General features: G+C 38.4%; 2 protein-coding genes across 2 annotated transcripts in view; one reads left to right on the top strand and one right to left on the bottom strand.

The window, feature by feature from the left end:
* LOC309512282 (uncharacterized protein) overlaps nt 1-19,764 on the bottom strand; it is a 65,494-nt gene that overhangs the window by 10,380 nt on the left and 35,350 nt on the right. The gene's annotated exons all lie outside the window — the stretch shown is intronic.
* LOC309512821 (uncharacterized protein) lies at nt 2,828-8,447 on the top strand (the record flags this gene model as incomplete). The annotated part of the gene is made up of 6 exons (XM_082188549.1): nt 2,828-3,644; nt 4,831-4,896; nt 5,108-5,191; nt 5,485-5,574; nt 5,766-5,901; nt 8,334-8,447. Exons 1-6 carry the CDS (start codon nt 3,412-3,414, stop codon nt 8,445-8,447), a joined length of 723 nt encoding a protein of 240 aa, XP_082044675.1. The 5' UTR covers nt 2,828-3,411.

Below are 19,764 nucleotides of genomic sequence, written 5' to 3'. Positions count from 1 at the left end.
TATTACAACAGAATCACATCTGACTATGGCACTGAGAGAGACATATTCATCAAAGCTTGAGGTGTTAATCAAAGTTCCACACTTTGGTAAAATTGCACAAAAGTAAATTCTTATTCTATTTCTTCATCATCATGAGCCATTTAAAACAAATACAGAAAAGCCACTATAGTGATCAGTTTTAGCTTTTGAATGTCTGTAATTGATCTTGTTTTTGTACAGTTTGCAAAAAGTATATAGTCTCCGAGCGTGGTCAAACATGTTCATATAGGAATGTATGAAAAACATGAACAAAAATTGCATAAAGAGAATTAAAAGATGGTCCTTCTAGTATGAGAGTGTTTAAGACTAAACAAATCATATTTATTTTAGAACATCTTTCTACGAAACATCGACATCAAAGATGAGTATTACACTTCAAACTCGTCTAACTATTACACTTATTTTGTTATTATTACACTGTTATTTTGTGTGTCTGTGTCACTAAACAGTTAAGCTAATGAATCACAGTTGATACGTGGTATTTTTACGCGAAAGGAGGGTTGATTCATTTTTTATTCTGTCCACACCCTAGTTTTAGGCCCGATCCAGAAAACAGACGTTGTGTTTTATGTCTTAATAATTGTTCTTCTTTTTATGATCTTCTTTTTATTCGGCATAATGCTGAATGTTTTAACATATCGTAAATTTCAATGGTTAGAAAAATCATCTAACTATTATATCTAACAATCAACAGTTATATGTGAAACAAGCTCAGTCGCATTAGAGTCGGATTCTTGTTTATATTGAACATTGTAATTGAACCGCATGTTTAACAGCGCTATTGTTCTCGGCCTCATCAAAGTTTTCACCGGAGCATATCGACTCTGAAACAAGACCAAATATTAGCACGTAACATTTTGGACACCTTTGTTTTTATGCAACTTTGATTTTGTTTGCATTTCTTCTGAAACAACCTGTTTTGAAATTGTTTACCACGGTTTCATTTTTAACATCACTAGCGTAACACTTATCGTATTGCCGGGTGTGATTGTAATGTTTTGTATGGCGTTCTCTTTACACTTTCCCCCGGATATCTGTTTCCTACAGTTAGCTGTAATGTTAGTGAACTCTAGGTCTTCTCTTTGTTCATATACGACAGTATTCACATGAATTGGTTCGATTTGATAAAATGATGGTTTAAACCATCATCTTCACGTGAGACATTATATTATTATACCGTCCTAGTTTTTAAATAGCGCTAAAATGTATATTTTAACCCTTTATGCGGATATAGAATACCACACAAGGTTCTCTGTTCTCTGGTTCTATGTTTTTAAAAATACCGTGAAACAAAGACAAGGACCCTCAAAATCTGTGCATACAACAAAACACATGTAGGTGTACAATGATTTATCAGAAAATTACTTTTGTTTGAAGAAAAACTTCAATCAGCTGGTGCTTGATGACTATTGAAGTTATTAAACACCCCTGAATTCAGTAATGATGCGTTTAATGCGATATCACGTTTTAATTTTAACTCAAAACGCTAAAGGTCTATGAACTTTAACATCTTCATAAAATTAACTAAAAGCATGCGCAAAATGATTCTTAAAGCTGCCGTCGGCAACATTTTTTTGATCATATTCAGTGTAATCGACACTATAATCCGACAGAACGACATAAATAAGGTGGTTTTAGAAAAAAACCCGAGCTTCTAACTCCACCTGGAGCGTGTTATTTGTTTTGCAAAAATCCAGCGCTCCCGCTTCATCAGGTCCAATCAGCGCAGTGGGGTGTGATATCTGACTGTCAATCACAGGTCGTGCACACGCCACAGATCCCCCCTCACTCGCGCACGTTAATATCACATGCACACGCCACGCCTGAAGTTCGCCTGGAGATTGCATGAAGCGTGATGGCGGAGAGAAAATCTACTAACAAGCTTCCAATTCCTCGGTTATTGCTATCTATGGATAGATTAGCCAGGGCAGCCTACCGCCGAGTCCATGGTGTTGATAGATGCTGAAGAGACGGACGCGTTCACAGGTACACACGCACAGTGACGCACTGACGAGCACGACCTCGATGGGAGGGTGCTCGCTGGTAGTGGGGAGGGGCATGAGAGTTGTAAACATTCAAAATTTTGGATAATCGACCCAATCTGCCAGACTTGCCGACGGCAGCTTTAAAGCACATTAACTTAAAGCATGCGCATCCTAACTACTTTCTAAATGTTTGTTACAGAACTTATGGTGAACAATTCACCCATGCATATGTTTTAAACGTGTAATGTTTAATCAGATTTTGTAACTGGATTGAGTAAAAATAATAAACTTCTCTCTGGTGGCATGTAGGACTTGTTGTTTATGCAGGAACAAGTTATTTATGGCTTTCCTGATGAAAACCCCCGATAAATATTTCAGGACATCGCACGCTCTAACTCTACTCTAGCTCTACTAGCCGCGGACTGCTGTGCTACTGCATCATCTCATTGATCAAAAGCCGCTTCAGCATTCCTGTTTGCCTGAACCTGACGCAAACTACGCTTCTACGACTCACGCTTCTGACCCAAAAACACAAACTTCCGCGCATTAACGCACAAACCCTGGACGATTGTGCCGCAAGGACTCACTCAGGAGATTCCAGGAACATTTCAGGAACGAAAAGCATCTTTCATCATCGAATAGTTGACTATTCGAAAAGTTGGAAAAAATGGCGACGCAAAAACGGATGGAGAACGACTCCGCGTTGAGTTCTGGCGATGTGGGGCACAAGTATCATCCGGCGTGTGAGTGTGCCACGGGCAAAGAGTGTCCTTTAAGAGCTACACTAGACTCTATGTTTAACCCTCTGAGGTCGAGAAACGCGCCGGCGCGTTTTGCTGGATTTTTTTCACATAGCAGCAACATAAACTTAAAAAAATCCGTCATTTATGGTCATATAAATAAAATAAATACATGATTATAAACTATAGAGGGTCTTCTTTTTTTTGTGTACACTCACATTAACACCAAAACCTTGTTTTTATTTTTAAATAAATAAAATAAACAGGGTGCGCTTTCAGCTCACTCTGTCTCCGCAAAAATCTTTCTGAAACAAGTCTGGAAAATTAACTGCAACTCAGCGAATACTTATCACACAACCATGAAACATGCGTCTAAAGAAAGCTTTAAATTTCTACTTTTAAATAAAACAGTTCACATTCAAAACAAATATTCTCCTGCAATGTAATCTGTATGAAACTAAAGTGAAGTACAGTTTCTCCCGTCTCATCTAATTAGCTGTAATTAGTTCACGCCCTCTCGCAGAGCGCGCTATTCATAAGATAATGTGCTGAGGTGATCTATGCAAAATAAGGTAAACGCCCCCTGAAATGAGTTCACACCCACTCGCAGAGCGCGCTATTCATAAGATAATGTGCTGAGGTGATCTATGCAAAATAAGGTAAAAAGCCCCCTGAAATGCTTTAAAACCAGCAAGTTTCATTCATTCACTTTCCTGCGCCGTTGGAAGATGACGCGATACACCAGTGAGGAAGCCCTTCAGCTCGTCCTGGATAGTGATGAAGAGTTCACTTTTTCCTCAGAAGAAGAAGAGGACTCTGACAATGAACGTTTGTATTTTGAAGAGCGACTTGATCCAGGCGTGGATAATATTTCGGATGAGTAAGTCTTTTTAAATTTACTTGCATTAGTTGACAAGCTATTTTGTATAAACGTAGGCTACATATTTTACATATTTTACTGGTTGGACCATTTCCATACTTGTCATTCAGAGTAATTTATATTTAAATGGTCTAGGCTATGCTTTATAAAGTAGGAGAGAGGCTTCATGCAGTCTGTTTTCTTTCGTTTTTAATAGTTTTGTTTAAAATAACACATTTCGAGCTTTCTATATATTTCTCTGGTATTTTAGGCAAAGCTTATGAGTTTGGGTTCATTTATGAGGCCTCCAGTTGTATTAAATACAGGCAATTGGTTGATGAAACAACTATTAAAATTAAGATACAATTAATACAAAACGAAATTCACTTTAAAGAAAGGCTTTATACAAAAAATAAACTTAATGAAATGGTCAAAATCTTCTCTGCCCACTCCATTTGTCTCGCGATTGCGCATGATCTTACTCATGCTTTTCACTTTTCATATAATCAACATAAATGAAATAATAAAAAAAAAAGATTTTATTTAAACCTAAATATGAACTAAATTGTTTTATTTAATGACTAGGATACAACACGTAGGCCAATTAGCCTACAGTACAGAGAAATTAGTTGACAAGCTATTTTAAATAAACGTAGGCTACAGATTTTACTGGTTTGACCATTTCCATACTTTCCATTCAGAGTAATTTATATTTAAATGGTCTAGGCTATGCTGTATAAAGTAGGAGAGAGGCTTCATGCATAAATAAACTTATTTGCACAAACGCGTTTCGGCGCGTGCCTTCAGAAGACTTTATACAGCATAGCCTAGACATGCTGTATATATGTACAACGTTTAGATTATAGGCCTGTATGAAAGTTAGAATTTTGAAATTAATTTAGAAAATATTATGTACGTTTAGATTATATTTTGACTAGTGTTTATGCTGCCTCATTATCATCAACGAAGAGTGCTTGCAAATATCTATTGCAAATGTGTGTATGTGCTGAAATGTGTAAATATGCCCAGCTGATGAATTGCAAATGTGTTAATGTTTGCGTTGTGCTATCTCCGTAATGGCCCATTGACACGCAATATATGCCTACAGCACGTGTCTACAATTATTCACATCAGTTATTCATATAGACTAATGGTAATATACTTTGAAATATTTATGTTATAATAGTTTTCAACTTTTTTAAAACAGGAATGCTGCATCTCCTTCATCTGCAACTCGGAGGGCGCGTAGCAACACAGTTGAACGTCAGAAAGAGTAAGTACATATTTACCCATGTTTGTTCAATTTTGTTTATATACTTATTACAATATGAGCCTGTATGAGTTTATTTATTTTTGGAGGTTGGTTGATAATGTTACATATTTTTTCTTTGTGCTATCTTATCAGCATGCTAATGCCCATCAGTTGTGCATGTGCTGGAATAGTACTCTATATGATAATAATAGTTTTCAACTTTTTTTGAAAGGAATGATGTAGGCTGCTCACTCTCACCTCTCACTGCAACTCGCACTAAGAGGGCACGCAGCAACACAGACAGAAATCAGAAGGAGTAAGTACATATTTACCCACTATTTTACAGATGTTAGACCAATTTTGTTTATATACTTAGTGATGCTACAAATGTACATGTGCCTGTGTGGATTGCCAGACACAATTGCAAAACACAATTGCAAAAATTGTGGTGTTATGTATGCACAATATTACAATTAGTGATTGGTAATGTTAGTATAAAAGAGCTTATTTTTGTTGTTTTACCAAAATGCTGACTGTCCATCAGTTATGCATGTGCTGGCAAAGTACTTTGTTCAACCTTTATTAATATTAATATTATTATTTTTATAGGAATGTGGTAGCATCTCTCTCAGCCTCACCTGCAACTCGCACTGGGAGGTCACGCGACAGGTGTCGTTCAGTTTTGAGAACAACTGAAAAGTAAGTACACTTATTCCCTTTCTTTCAGATATTAGTATAATTCTGTTTACATATTCTGGTTTTACATAGTCCATACAAACATTATGTGTCTGTATGGCTTTGCATCTGGCCAATGTTACTTATAATGATTGAAATGCAGTTGTTATATTTTGTGTAATAAACATGCTCACAGTTGTTTGTTTGTTTTACAGCTATAAAGGTGATGGTGATCATCAGACACCTGTTGCAAAGAGGGCCAAGACAAACATTCAGACAAGCAACAAGCAGTCTACTCTGTCATGGAAAACAGAGACTGACATTGATATGGTTCCACCAGGCCCGGAGTGGGTAATCGGGAGAATCGGGAGAATTCCCGGTGGGCCGCTTCACTTTTGGGCCGGTGGAGGATATATATATATATATATATATATTTTTTTTTTCACATTTCAATGTCACGTTAGTTACATTAGGCTACGCACGTTCCGCATTCTGACACCGCAGCGCGCAGCCTCTGCATGGGTTGTACCATGTGAGGGAGTTCTCCCCTCCCCTCCTATAGAGTTGGTTGGGTCCATAACACGTCTTTTCCAAAACGTTTTCTCAGGTAGGCTACCACGGCACCGCCAGCGCCTACCGATAGCTGGGCCGGCCCTACCGTAACGGTACGCGTCAGGGAGGAAGAGGCCAGGAGGTATGGAAGCTTTGTTTCTGCACAGAATAAAACATTTTAAAAGATAATTGCGACTTTTTATCTCACAATTGCGAGTTTACAGCTCGCAATTCTGACTTTATTTCTCAGAATTGCGAGATATAAAGTCAAAATTGTGTGAAATAAAGTCGCAATTGCGTGTTATAAAGTCAGAATTGCGAGATATAAAGTCAGAATTGCCTGAAATAAAGTCGCAATTGCGTGTTATAAAGTCAGAATTGCGAGATAGAGTCAGAATTGCGTGATATAAAGGCGCAATTGTGTGTTATAAAGTCAGAATTGTGAGATATAAATTCAGAATTGTGTGAAATAGTCGCAATTGCTTCTTATAAAGTCAGAATTGCAAGATATAGCCTAAAGTCAGAACTGCGTGAAATAAAGTCGCAATTGCTTATAAAGTCAGCAAAATATAGAGTCAGAATTGTGATATAAAGTCGCAATTGTATGTTATAAAGTCAGAATTGCGAGATATAAAGTCGGAATTGTGTGAAATAAAGTCGCAATTGCCTCTTATAAAGTCAGAATGGCAAGATATAAAGTCAGAACTGCGTGAAATAAAGTTGCAGTTGCTTATAAAGTCAGAATTGCAAGATATAGAGTCAGAATTGTGTGATATAAAGTCGCGTTATAAAGTCAGAATTGCGAAATATAAAGTAAGAATTGTGTGATAAAGTCGCAATTGCTTCTTATCAGTGGCGCCTCCAGAAATGTTTCATAGGGGTGGCCAGATGGGGCCACTTAAAATCTTGGGGTGGCACACCAAAACTATAAACCATAATTTCAGAATTTTTTTCTACTGTTGTAGTAAACCGGCCTATAGTAAACTTTTAGAAAGACTTAAGGAAACTCCTACTGATATACTATGATGGTTTATTGTGTTATATTTAATGTTACTAATGATATAATGTGCATAGACTAATAACAGTACAGTTAACATTTTGAGTTGCACAACAATTCTGTTGTATTTTGCAATTATATTTGGTTAATTATATTATAAGGTGTACATTTATTGCAAACAAAACACTTACTGGGGAAAAGCAGATACTGGCAGATACAAATATATTATATTTATTAATGTCAAGAATTCAGAAGTGTATATATTTATATAGCCTACACTACAAATAAATAATATACAATTAAATTATGCTTATTTTAAATGTATTGAGCAGGCTAGGTATAAAAAAAATAGGCTTTTAATAATCTTTCAGTGCGCAAAACCATGATAATATGAAACGCTTCAAAACAGAGCACACAAAGCGCGTATGCGCATCGCGGGCGCAGCGCTGCGCTGCACAAGTGCGCATTTAAAAGTTCACGGCACAAGGCGAAGAAATGTCGAGCGCACAAATCCTAGTGTATATCTGTCCAACAGTTTATTGATCATTTGTTTCACAGTTTTAAATTCCAGTTATTGTGCGTTTGATTCCGATTCATAGTCCATGTGATGTGTGTGTGATCTAACACGGTAGTGAGTCGTTTAAAAACAGCAACAAACTATAAAGTCTAAGTGAATTATTATTTAACCTTTACATTATTTGTTGAACCATGGTATTAATACAAACTACACAATAGCTGAACTGTTGCTTCATTTATCCAATTTAGAAAAAGTGCTAATTTGGAATTCCACCATGGAAAAAGTGGGCCGGTCTTGGGCCTGAAACTCCCGGGCTGAAAATGGCCCCACTCCGGCCCTGGGTTCCACAGACTCTGAGATTCCTGCCTGCACGGGAACCTGGACCACAGCTGAGTCCTGCTGATGCACACACTCCTCTGAGTCTCTTCAAAATGTTTTTTTCTGAGAATGCAGTGTCAACTCTGTGCCACAACACCAATGCTCAAGCTGCTGGTGCAATTGCAAAAGGCCGCAAATATAAATGGACTGATGTCAGCATCAGCGAGATGTACAGATACATTGGGCTGCTTTTTTACATGGCTATGGTGAAGATGAGCTCCATCAGCGACTACTGGCGGCAAGACAGTCTTTTCTCTTTGCCTTTTCCTGCCACAATCATGTCCCGGGACAGATACCGCACCATTTCATGGAATGTGCACATGAGTCACCCAGATGCAGATAAAGAGAATGACAGAAAGAGGGGCACACCTGAACATGACCGGCTTTTCAGGGTCAAACCTCTCATGGACACCATACGTCCTGCTTGTAAAGCCATCTATCATCCTAAAATAAACTTAGCTGTCGATGAGAGAATGGTGGCATGCAAAGCACACACAGGTATGACGCAGTACATGAAAGCCAAACCAACCAGATGCACTGTAAAAACGACAACTCAAAATTGTTCACCTTACTAAGATTTTTGCATTCACTGACAATAAAATTGCTAGTTGGAACTTGAACTATGTGTTTTAAGCCACTTGAACTCACTTTCAGACGTTTCTGAGGAAAAGTTCATCTTATTTAATAAATTGAGTTGATTTTATTTAGAAGTTGAAGTTGACACCCAGTTAGAGTGTGGTCAACTTATCTGCGCATGCTCATTTGAAATTTGTCATGGCAACCGGCTGCTACGGGGTTTCCAAGGATTTTCGCAGGAGCTCCCTTCGAACATTTGAAAGTTTGCGTCCGCCATCTTGTCACAATGCCAGCGGTAACTTTCCCTGACGTCTTTGTTGAAGAGAGACATTCCTTCTAACGGGTAAGCTATATGAATATGTATATGCATTTGATATTTGTGTTACATTTCATTGCGGGAAACAAAATCGATAAATCATAACCAGGCGAGGCGTTTATGGCAATACAAAATCCCCCACTAACGTTAGCTAATCGATTAGAAGCTAGCTTATTTTGAACAGTTAAGCTCAATATAATTATTGTCCACATATTAATTGAAAGATTTGTGTTGCCGGTATGTTTGTTTTTCTCAATGAATGATGGCATTGTTTTATGCACGTCTGCTTTGCTCATTGACAACTGCTCGCGACCATGCGCTGCAACCAAGGTAACGTTAGAACTAACGTGCTAAAACTGTGATGCAAAACTTCGGTTTGATACGGTAGTTAACTAGATAGATATAGCTTCTAGCATGCGACCTTTGTGTAGGGCTAGGTACCGAGTTCGATACTTTTGGGGGACCGACCGAATTGCCTCGATATATCGAGTATCGAAAAATGACGTTCATTCCAGATTTCGATACCTAACACTAACAGTTACATGCAAACTCTACAGTACACTACACACACGAGACGCGCGGAACTCTCCGCGCACATACTCATATGAGAGGCGCGCGCACATGCACAAATATGATGAAGACCTTGACAGTGCACAGAGTAAACATTAGAGCAGAAAGTTGCTCCGTCTTCGACTGGTAAATGAAGAGATACCTTGTTGATCACTCTGACAGTGTTTATATTGCAATAAATAATAACCTACTGAATGTACACTGCCTTTCAAAAATGTGTTGGTTGGTCAGATTTTTTTTTTCAGTAAGGAAGCATTAAAGTTATCAAAGGTGGCATTAAAACTTGTGTAATGTTACAAAATATTTCGTTTTTAAATAAATGCTTTTCTTTTGAATTTTTTATTCATCAAAGAATCATTAAAAAATGTATCATAGTTTCCTAAATATTAAGCAGCAAACTGTTTTCATATTTCTGAAGGGTCATGTGACACTGAAGTAATGATTTTGAAAATTCAGCTTTGACATCACAGGAATAAATTACATTTTGAAATATATTCAAATAAGATTTTAAATTTTAATACTATTTCACAATATTACAAGTTTTACTGTATTTTTTGCAGGTGCTTTTTTGTTCCTTTGTGCACTGGCTAAGGAGCATGAGTCAAACTGAAAAAATAAAACCAAAGTTTTTCTGAGGTAATGTGTTATGTAATCTTGTTAAAATGGATTTCATAAAATTGGTATCGAAAAAAGTATCGTTAGGAACCGGTATCGAAACTGAGGTATCGAAATTGGCACCGGATCGAAAGATTTTGAACAATACCCAGCCCTACCTTTGTGTGTTTTAGCCCTGAAGCTCAACAGCATTAACGTGAACGGTTGCGAAGTATGTCACTGTGTTCATTTTATCCTCTTATTTTTGTGCTAGGTTTTCTATGAAGTGTCGCTTCTGCAGCTTTGCCAGCGCCAGTCAAGAGCGTCTGCTTAGGCACCATCGGCTCAGGCACGGAAGAGGAGCTTACTGGCCGTGTGTTTACAGTGACTGTGTATGTTCTTTTAAAACACCTGGCGCTTTAAAGTCACATTTGACCAATCGCACTGTAGGGCAGCCAAAATACAAGATAAATTCACAACGTGTCCGGAGCTTTTACTCGCCCTCATGTTGTTGCAACCCCGTAAGACCTTCGTTCATCTTCGGAACACAATTTAAGATATTTTTGATTAAATCTGAGAGCTGTCTCACTCCTCCATAAACTTCTATAGACGTTATAACTTGCTGGCCCAGAAAATGTATTAAAGACATCGTTAATATAGTCCAAGTGACTACAGTGGCTCAATCTTAAGTTTATAAAGCGACGAGAATACTTTTTGTGCGCAAAAAACAACAACAAAAATAACGACTTATTCCACTATTAATTTCCTTCTCTCTGGGCCTCGAGTCTTTTCACGTAGTGTGATAGCGCAGCGTGTCTGTGTTGTACGTCACACGTAGGCTCACTATTGGCCGACGCTGGTCATGTGTGAGATGCGTGTGATGTACAACACAGACGTGCTGTGCTATCACACTACGTGAAAAGACTCGAGGCCCAGAGAGAAGGAAATGAATAGTGGAATAAAGTCTTTTTTTTTTTTTTTTTTTTACAAAAAGTATTCTCGTCGCTTTATAAACTTAAGATTGAGCCACTTTAGTCACTTGGACTATATTAACGATGTCTTTAATACATTTTCTGGGTCAGCAAGTTATAACGTCTATATTAGACTATGGAGGAGTGATCCAGCTCTCAGATTTAATCAAAAATATCTTAATTTGTGTTCCGAAGATGAACGAAGGTCTTACGGGGTTGGAACAACATGAGGGTGAGTAATTACTGACAGAATTTTCATTTTTGGGTGAACTAACCCTTTAAACTAAAAACGAATCTTTTACAGTGCTATGCATAAGTTTAGACACCCATACTAAAGTTGACTAACAAGAGGAATAAAAAAAAAATCATCTTTTGGAAATTGAACTTAATGCCTTAATTAAAAAAATCCGACCTTTAAGGACACCAATTTTCTTTGTGAATGAATAATGTATCGTAAATAAATAAATGTTCTTCCTCAAAATACAGGGTGCATAAGTTTGGACACCCCTATGTTAAATTCCCATAGAGGCAGGCAGATTTTTATTTTTAAAGGCCAGTTACTTCATGGATCCAGGATACTATGCATCCTGATAAAGTTCCCTTGGCCTTTGGAATTAAAATAGCCCCACATCATCACATAGCCTTCACCATACCTAGAGATTGGCATGGAGTACTTTCCATAAGATCATCTCTCAATGCAAATCAAACCAGCTATTAGGCTAACTGAAATAAAACCATGCCAATCTCTAGGTATGGTGAAGGCTATGTGATGATGTGGGGCTATTTTAATTCCAAAGGCCAAGGGAACTTTATCAGGATGCATAGTATCCTGGATCCATGAAGTAACTGGCCTTTAAAAATAAAAATCTGCCTGCCTCTATGGGAATTTAACATAGGGGTGTCCAAACTTATGCACACTGTATTTTAAGGAAGAACATTTATTTATTTACGATACATTATTCATTCACGAAGAAAATTGGTGTCCTTAAAGGTTGGATTTTTCCCAAAAAATTTAATTAAGGCATTAAGTTCAATTTCCAAAAGATGATTTTTTATTCCTCTTTTTAGTCAACTTTAGCATGGGTGTCTAAACTTATGCATAGCACTGTATGTGTAGCTGTCATATTACTGTCAAGAGACTACGGTATTGATTGTTCAGTAGAAGCAAGCTGTGTTTCACCATTACTGTTATAGCCTGCATGTTTGCATTTTTGGCTAATTTCAAAGTTCAGATAATTTGGCTTTTTCAGGTGGGGATTTACACATTTCTGAATTAATACTTAGGCAGGCACTATACAACTGTTTATCGGTCATCTTTGGCAATATTGCATTATTTGTAAGGTCTCAACAAGAGTCGGAAATAAATAAAAAAACTGCCCATATTAAGGTTCTGAAACCTGATGTATTTGCTTTGGGTATAAGATTACTTGTTTACATTGCCCATATTATGGTACCGAAACCTGATGTATTTGCTTTGTGCATAAGATTACTTGTTTACATTGTGGAATTGTAAAGCTGTTTGTGCCAAAGTCGTTCAAATAAACATGCATAAATGAACTGGTTTACTGTCAGTGGATGATTTAAAGGGAGGGGAGGGGAGGGGGGGGGGTAATTTAAACTCAAAATAGTAAGTTATTACAGGGGATAGTAATCTGAACTCAAAATAGTAAGCTTTTACAGACTTGAAAGTTCCAGTAACTTGAATTAAAAAAACTTAGTTGTCAGAACTTGAAAAACTTAGCTGACGCAACTTAATAATTGTAGTTCTTCAAAACGTAAAAAATTAAGTTGATATCTTCAACTCAAAAATTCTGTGCAGTCGGTTGCCTTGAAAATTTGAGTTGAACTAACTTTTTCTTTTTTACAGTGTGGGGTTTCAAGTTGTTTGTTCTTGCAGACTCATCAAATGGATACACTTTGGACTTTTCTGTGTATACAGGAAAGAACAGCTTTCCTTCAGGCTATGGACTGTCACATGATGCTGTAACATCTCTTTTGGACTGTAAAGTTTTAGGCTCTGGGTACCATGTGTACATGGACAATTTCTACACAAGCCCAAAGCTCCTCAAAGACCTGTTTGCAATGAAGTTTGGTGCATGTGGGACTTACAGGGACAACAGGAAGGATTGCCCACGTGATGCAACTAATTCACTCTCTAAAAAATCTGCCAGAGGATCCATCAGGTGGATTCGGGATGGCCCTCTTGTATTTGTGAAGTGGATGGACACACGAGAGGTGTCTGTCTGTTCCACCATTCAATCTGCTTATACAGGAGACACTGCGCAGAGGAGGGTGAAAACACAAGATGCATGGAGGACAAAGACATTTCCTGCACCTGTGATTGCATACAACAAACACATGGGGGGTGTGGACCTGTCCGATCAGCTCTTACAGTACTACACTGCACAACACAAAACAATGAAGTGGTACAGAAAGATCTTTCTACACTTCTTGGACATTGCTGCCACCAATGGTTTCCTTATCCACAAAGAGCTATGTGGTAACATGACCCACAAACAGTTCATGGAACAGCTTATTGCGGAGCTCTGTGGTGTGTCACAGAAAGTAGCACCAAAACAAACCAGTAGTGACCATGTGCCGGTTCCAGGAGCTGAGCTGGGCTCAGATGCAAAGAACATTTGCACAGTTGGTCGCAAGATCTGTGTGCTTTGCAAAGGACAGCTTGGTAAAAGGCAGGACACACCTTGGAAATGCCAGGCATGTAATGTTCACTTGTGTCTTCAGTTAAACAGGAACTGTTTTCAAGAATGGCACAAAGACATGTAACTATATTCTATCTGCCTTTATTTTAGTTTATTTTGCTCATTTTGCATTATTTTGCTTTATTTTGCTTAGAGCCCGCATCAACGGGGCATAAGCATTTACTGTGAGATACCTGCAAATTTAAAACATTTAGTTCCTCCTCATAGAGGAATTACAATAAAACAGTGAAAAACAAAACCTTTGAATCTCCTCTACTTTGTTCAGGCTGCCTCTCTTGATGGCCCATTAGTCATTGGGGGAGTGTCTGTCACACCCCTGGTCTGAATCTCATTAATATTGATGAGCGATTACCCCTCCCACGCATAAACCTCTTCTGACAAAAAAAAACAGTTTTACAATGTTTAAATCAATGTATTGTTTTAAGAGAACGATCAGGCAGGATGAATTTCACATCATTTTGAAGCCAGAACTAGAAACGACAACATACATTAGTCAAGAGTCTTGTGGGCACATATTTAGAATGTGTTTTGTGTTCTTATTTCAGCAACTTTCTTTTATTTTTATTTTTTATAACCACGCATAAACATTATTCTCTTAAAAATACAAAGATTTACAAGCATGTTGATCAGATATTATGCTAGCCCTGTTTGTGTTATATAGAGTGAATTTACACTTTTGCCATTAACATGTTTATAAATAACTGAAAAAAAAAACAAATGTCAGAGCATGTCAGAACACCTCCAGGGCCCAGAAAACCGCTCAGACCCCAGAGGGTTAAAGATAATTTTAGAGGCCAAATGGTTGGCTTGATGCAGAGGATCATCGATGCTGCGTGTGATATGAAAAACGATTGTACGCAGGATACCAAACGTGTGACAAATCTCAAAAATGAAATGGATGTCGTAAGAGGCCTGACAAAGTCATGGACTGATGTAGCGCCCATGTTTTTTAACGGCGAAGAGCCGAACGGCGTAATCCTCAGAAAAGTTCTGGATGTGTTTTTTGCATGTTCTGACGAATTCGATATCACCGAGATACTCGCTATTTGTACTTTTGTAACGGATCTCTGTGTGTCACTGGTGTCAAAAAATGCAAAAACTGACGTTGGTGAATTAGTTGAAAGTCTGGTCAACTACATCCTAGAGCAAGACATGATAGCCTGCAGAGATTTTCTATTCTGGTTAGACCATCTGTAAATGTCATTATTGTTTTACTTTATGTATGTAATGCTGGTCTATCATTTTCTTCACTACTTCAATGTATACTCGAAAGTATAATGTTGAAATAAAAAATTACAAAAATGACTATTGTGGTAATGTCTGAGCTCATAAAAATAGTATGACACAACTTATTCTTTAGGAGGTATTAAATAAAATAGTATACATAATAATAATATTTAGAATAATACAAATAAAAAACATGATTTAAAAATATTAAATATTAAAATATTAAAATATTTGTTTTCTGCATCTTAATTACTGTATTCCTGAGGTGGCAACCATTTCCAAGATGTGAATACCTGAAATTGTGTGGTGATTTTTCAATTTTTGAAATTGTGGTGTTGAACAAAATTTTATTTTGTTCTTAGCATCGGTTCCTGCATCATAGAGGGTATTTAATAAGTTTAATAAGATTATGTGTTCTGTCATGGACGACTAGACACTAGTCATGGGATGTCCAGCAGAGAGAAGGGCTTGAGTGGACACACCCTGTGGTCACATTTTTACCCGCTACCGCAAACCTCCTGTCGTCCTCTCACTCTGCCTTTTCCCCCGCTTCCAGGGCTGGACTGGGACAGAAAATCGGCCCTGGCATTTTGGCCCAGACTGGCCCACTACATATGATCATAAACACCACCCATCTTTGCACGCCCTTGAATATGTTTTTGTTCAACTCCTATTCATTAAAACCACTAATGCCATGTAATGAGTGAGTATAAACGAGTGAGAGTTAACAGATGAAATAAGTACAAAATTGTAATTTATTAATACAATTGAACTATACTCCACAGTGATGCATCCAAAAAACAAGCTATAAGCTGCATTGGCATAGCAATACCAGTGTTTCTGTGGTGGGTGGACCTCAGTCCTTCTAGGGGGGTTTGGGGGCAGGCTCCCCCTAAGAAAATTTTGTGCATTTTAATGTTATATTCATCAGTCTGGAGCAGTTTGAGGGTTCGAAATTAAAAGCTCCAACCCATATTCAGTGTGCAAATTAAACAAAGAAAAAATCAAACTTCTTTTAGTCAAGTCAAGTCAAGTCAAGTATATTTGTATAGCGCTTTTCACAATACAGATTGTATCAAAGCAGCTTCACAGTATTACATTAAAATAATACAATAAAGTTTGTTTCAAGAGGAATTTATTGATTGATAAAATTAAATTAAATATCCCCAAAATATCCCCAACTGAGCAAGCCAAAGGCAACAGTAACAGTGTCTGTCTATATTACACTACTACATAATAATTATAATATTAATCTCATGACAGTAGCCTAATAGCCATATATTGTAAAACAAATGCACTGAAAAATAAAGAAAACTTTCATAATTAGTTTTGTACTAATTTCTAAACTTGAAAGAGATAAGCACATGATCTTTTATTTTGACGGAAACTGCATCAAGCTTTTATTTTGGCGGAAAACATGGACAAAAACGCGTCTCTTTAAACTTCTAGTAAATTTCTGTAATCGTCAACTATGCAGATGTGGAAATAATGCGTAACTGGGTAATGGGTTCCTATACTCATAGCCAAAGTGTTTTGAACGTAGTTCTGCTTACCGCAGACTCTACTCTTTCTCATCTCTCTCCTGATCCTCCTCACTATCCTCCTCATCAGCCACGGGAGCTGATGAAGGTCCTGCTGCTGCAGAAAACATATATTTTGACACATTTTACAGCGTCTGCTTGAAGGGCCTGTATCTATTTTTCACGCTATTTCTCTGCACATTCCTTGCGTTTCTTCTCCATGTCTCAGACTGTTTAGACAGATACACACTGACATTGCACGCTCACCCAAAGAGAGAGAGCAAGCGCAAAATGCGGCATCGGCATCTCGAAGCGGCACTTCCGGCGGCATCTCCAGCGGCCATCAGTGCAGCGGAATCTCCAGCGGCCATCAGTGCAGCGGCATCTCCAGCGGCCATCGGCAGCGGCCATCAGTGCAGCGGCATCTCCAGCGGCCATCAGTGCAGCGGCACTTCCGATGGCATCTCCAGCGGCCAGGACTTTTGCGGCATCTCCAGTGCAGCGGCATCTCCAGCGGCCATCAGTGCAGCGGCATCTCCAGCGGCCATCAGTGCAGCGGCATCTCCAGCGGCCATCAGTGCAGCGGCATCTCCAGCGGCCATCAGTGCAGCGGCACTTCCGGTGGCATCTCCAACGGCCAGGACTTTTGCGGCATCTCCAGCGGCCATCAGTGCAGCGGCATCTCCAGCGGCCATCAGTGCATCAATCAATATTTTTTATTTTATTTACTGCATTTTAACTAAATAACATTATGTAGCTACCACAGAGTAGCATATCATGTGTAAGCATATTGTAAATAAAGTTTTGAGTTTCTGATTCATCAGAGAAAGCTGCAATTGTTCTGAGTAGCCTATTCAGGCTATGTAACGTTATTATAGTTTCCAGCAAGAAGTGTCAATATCACTTTCATGTTTCAGAAAATACTGTTTATTAAATATTAATTTGAAATGTTGTTAAATATGAATATAAACGGTTATTCCGTTACAGAAATGACTTCAGTTTATACAGAAATGAGTTTCTGATGTGCTGCACAATTCTGATATTAATTCAAATAAGCTGTAGGCCTACAAAGCTGAAATTGCGGCAGCATCTCCAACAACCAGCTGTCGCTCCAGCGGCATCTTGTAGCGGCATCTCCAACAGCAGCTGTGGTTGCTGCCAAAGTAAGTGTGATGATACCACTTTCTGATTAATTAGTTATGTTTCTGCGCAGAGGAAATTATTAAATCCAATTTTTTCATAAAAACGTAGGCTAACTGAACATCATGTAGCCTAGGCTATTCATGTGAAAAATTATAATTACTAATTTAAAGGTTTTAACATAGAGAACTGTAATGAATTAAACACACCAAAATGTAGCCTAATTGTAATTTTATTTATCATTTGTTATTCTTCAAATTAAATCGTCTTTACAAACATATGAGCATTCAACTAATCAATATAGCTATAGCTACTATTATTATTAATAATAATAATATTATAAATATTAACAATATTAGTAGGCTACACATTTATTAAAAACATATTGGTTGTATTTTAGATTCATCTAAACTGCATGTCAATACTGTGATGGGTTGCTTAACATTACAATCAGCCTGGTTCTTAGCCAGGATACCAATCAGTTTCAAGTTTTATGCTCTCAAATGTGTGGTCACTAGATGACAAATGAAAATAGTGCAGAGTCAGATGGTTAAGTGGCAGTGAATGCATGTTCATCGAGGGATTACTGGAGGTCAAGAGCATGACCATATTTGACCAATTCATTAACAGCCCTAACCCACTTAAAACATCTAAAACAATTAGCCCACAACAGGTCAAAGGTAATGTGAAAGATATGTCAAAATCCTAGAGCTATTCATCACTTATAAATGTGTTAACTGTTACACACATCATTCGTAGGCCTAGATTACCACTTCAAGAATCAATCTCATTGATTCAGCAGATCAGAAAATAATTTCTGTATTGACAATAACCGTTTGTTCTAGCTACATAATGTTAATGTTGTAATGCTGGAGATGCCGCTGCACTGATGAATCAGAAACTCAAAACTTTATTTACAATATGCTTACACAATTGTGACTTCCGGTGGCGCGCGCTGCAAGATGGCTGTACAGCACTAGGCTCCTGACTAAAACCTCCTAATTGAACGTTTTTTCTTCACGCTGAGGAAAAATATCATATGTTATCACAGCTGTACAAGTTTTATTTCAAGTATGGCAACTAAGAAATCGAGTTCACCACAGAAATCGGCAGCGGGCTGCAAACGACTCAAAACACTCGAGGACGACGTAGCCTCAATTGTTAACCATGCAATCGAAGCACAACAGGAGGCCATGCGCGAAATGGTTTCCCGCATGTTGACAGAGGCAATACAATCGGCCCTTAAGCCATTCAAGGACTTTATCAACGAAAACAACACTGCTCTTCGCTCGATGAAAGAGGAAATGGATTCCTTGAGTAAAAATGTGGCGTCAATCACAACCAAAGTGGATAATCTTCAGGGCAGTTTACGCAGTACAAAAAAGGACGCGAACCTCTGCCTATCTCAGCTTGAACAGATGCAACGAAAATGCAATGACCTCGAAGACCGGTCACGTCGCAACAACGTCCGCCTGGTCAATCTACCAACTGGAATGGAAGGGGACGATCCGGTCGGTTTTCTACAGAAAATGCTACCTAAATGGATCCCCGACCTTTCGGCGCGCTCAAGTCGGATCGAGATCGATAGAGCGCACCGAGTGTATTCGAGTTCCAACTCACCAAAACCACGATCGTTGATATTCCGGCTCCTCCGCTATCCTGACAGACAAGCCATCCTTCAGGGAGCCCGGAAAGCAAAACCCACTTTGCCCGGAGGAGCGCGCCTGGAATTCTACGCGGACTACAGTCATGAGACAGCTCAAAAGAGGAAAGCTTTTTCGACCGTAAGATTCAAGCTTCGTCAGAAAGGCGCAGAAACTTTCCTAATCTACCCAGCATCGCTGAGAGTTTCCCACAAGGGTCAGAAATACTCGTTTGAATCACCGGAGAGTGCTGAAAAATATCTCGAGGGTCTTGATGTCGACGCATCAGCCACTGTTCGTAGATCCTTAAACTTCCCGCTGCCGGAAGAAATGGAGGGGTAGACCATAAGGTGACATCGTTTAAGTTTTTTGCTGAACAACAATACATGGACCAATTCTCGATCAGCGTATACGGACTTTAGTTCACCAAAGTGAAATGGTAAATTATTTTATTTACAAATAATTGCATTGTGTCAAACTACTTTCAGTT

The sequence above is a fragment of the Leuciscus leuciscus genome, assembly GCF_965113295.1.
Source record: "Leuciscus leuciscus genome assembly, chromosome: 13".
Taxonomy (NCBI): Eukaryota; Metazoa; Chordata; class Actinopteri; order Cypriniformes; family Leuciscidae; genus Leuciscus; species Leuciscus leuciscus.
This window is presented reverse-complemented; position numbering and strand designations above follow the sequence as displayed.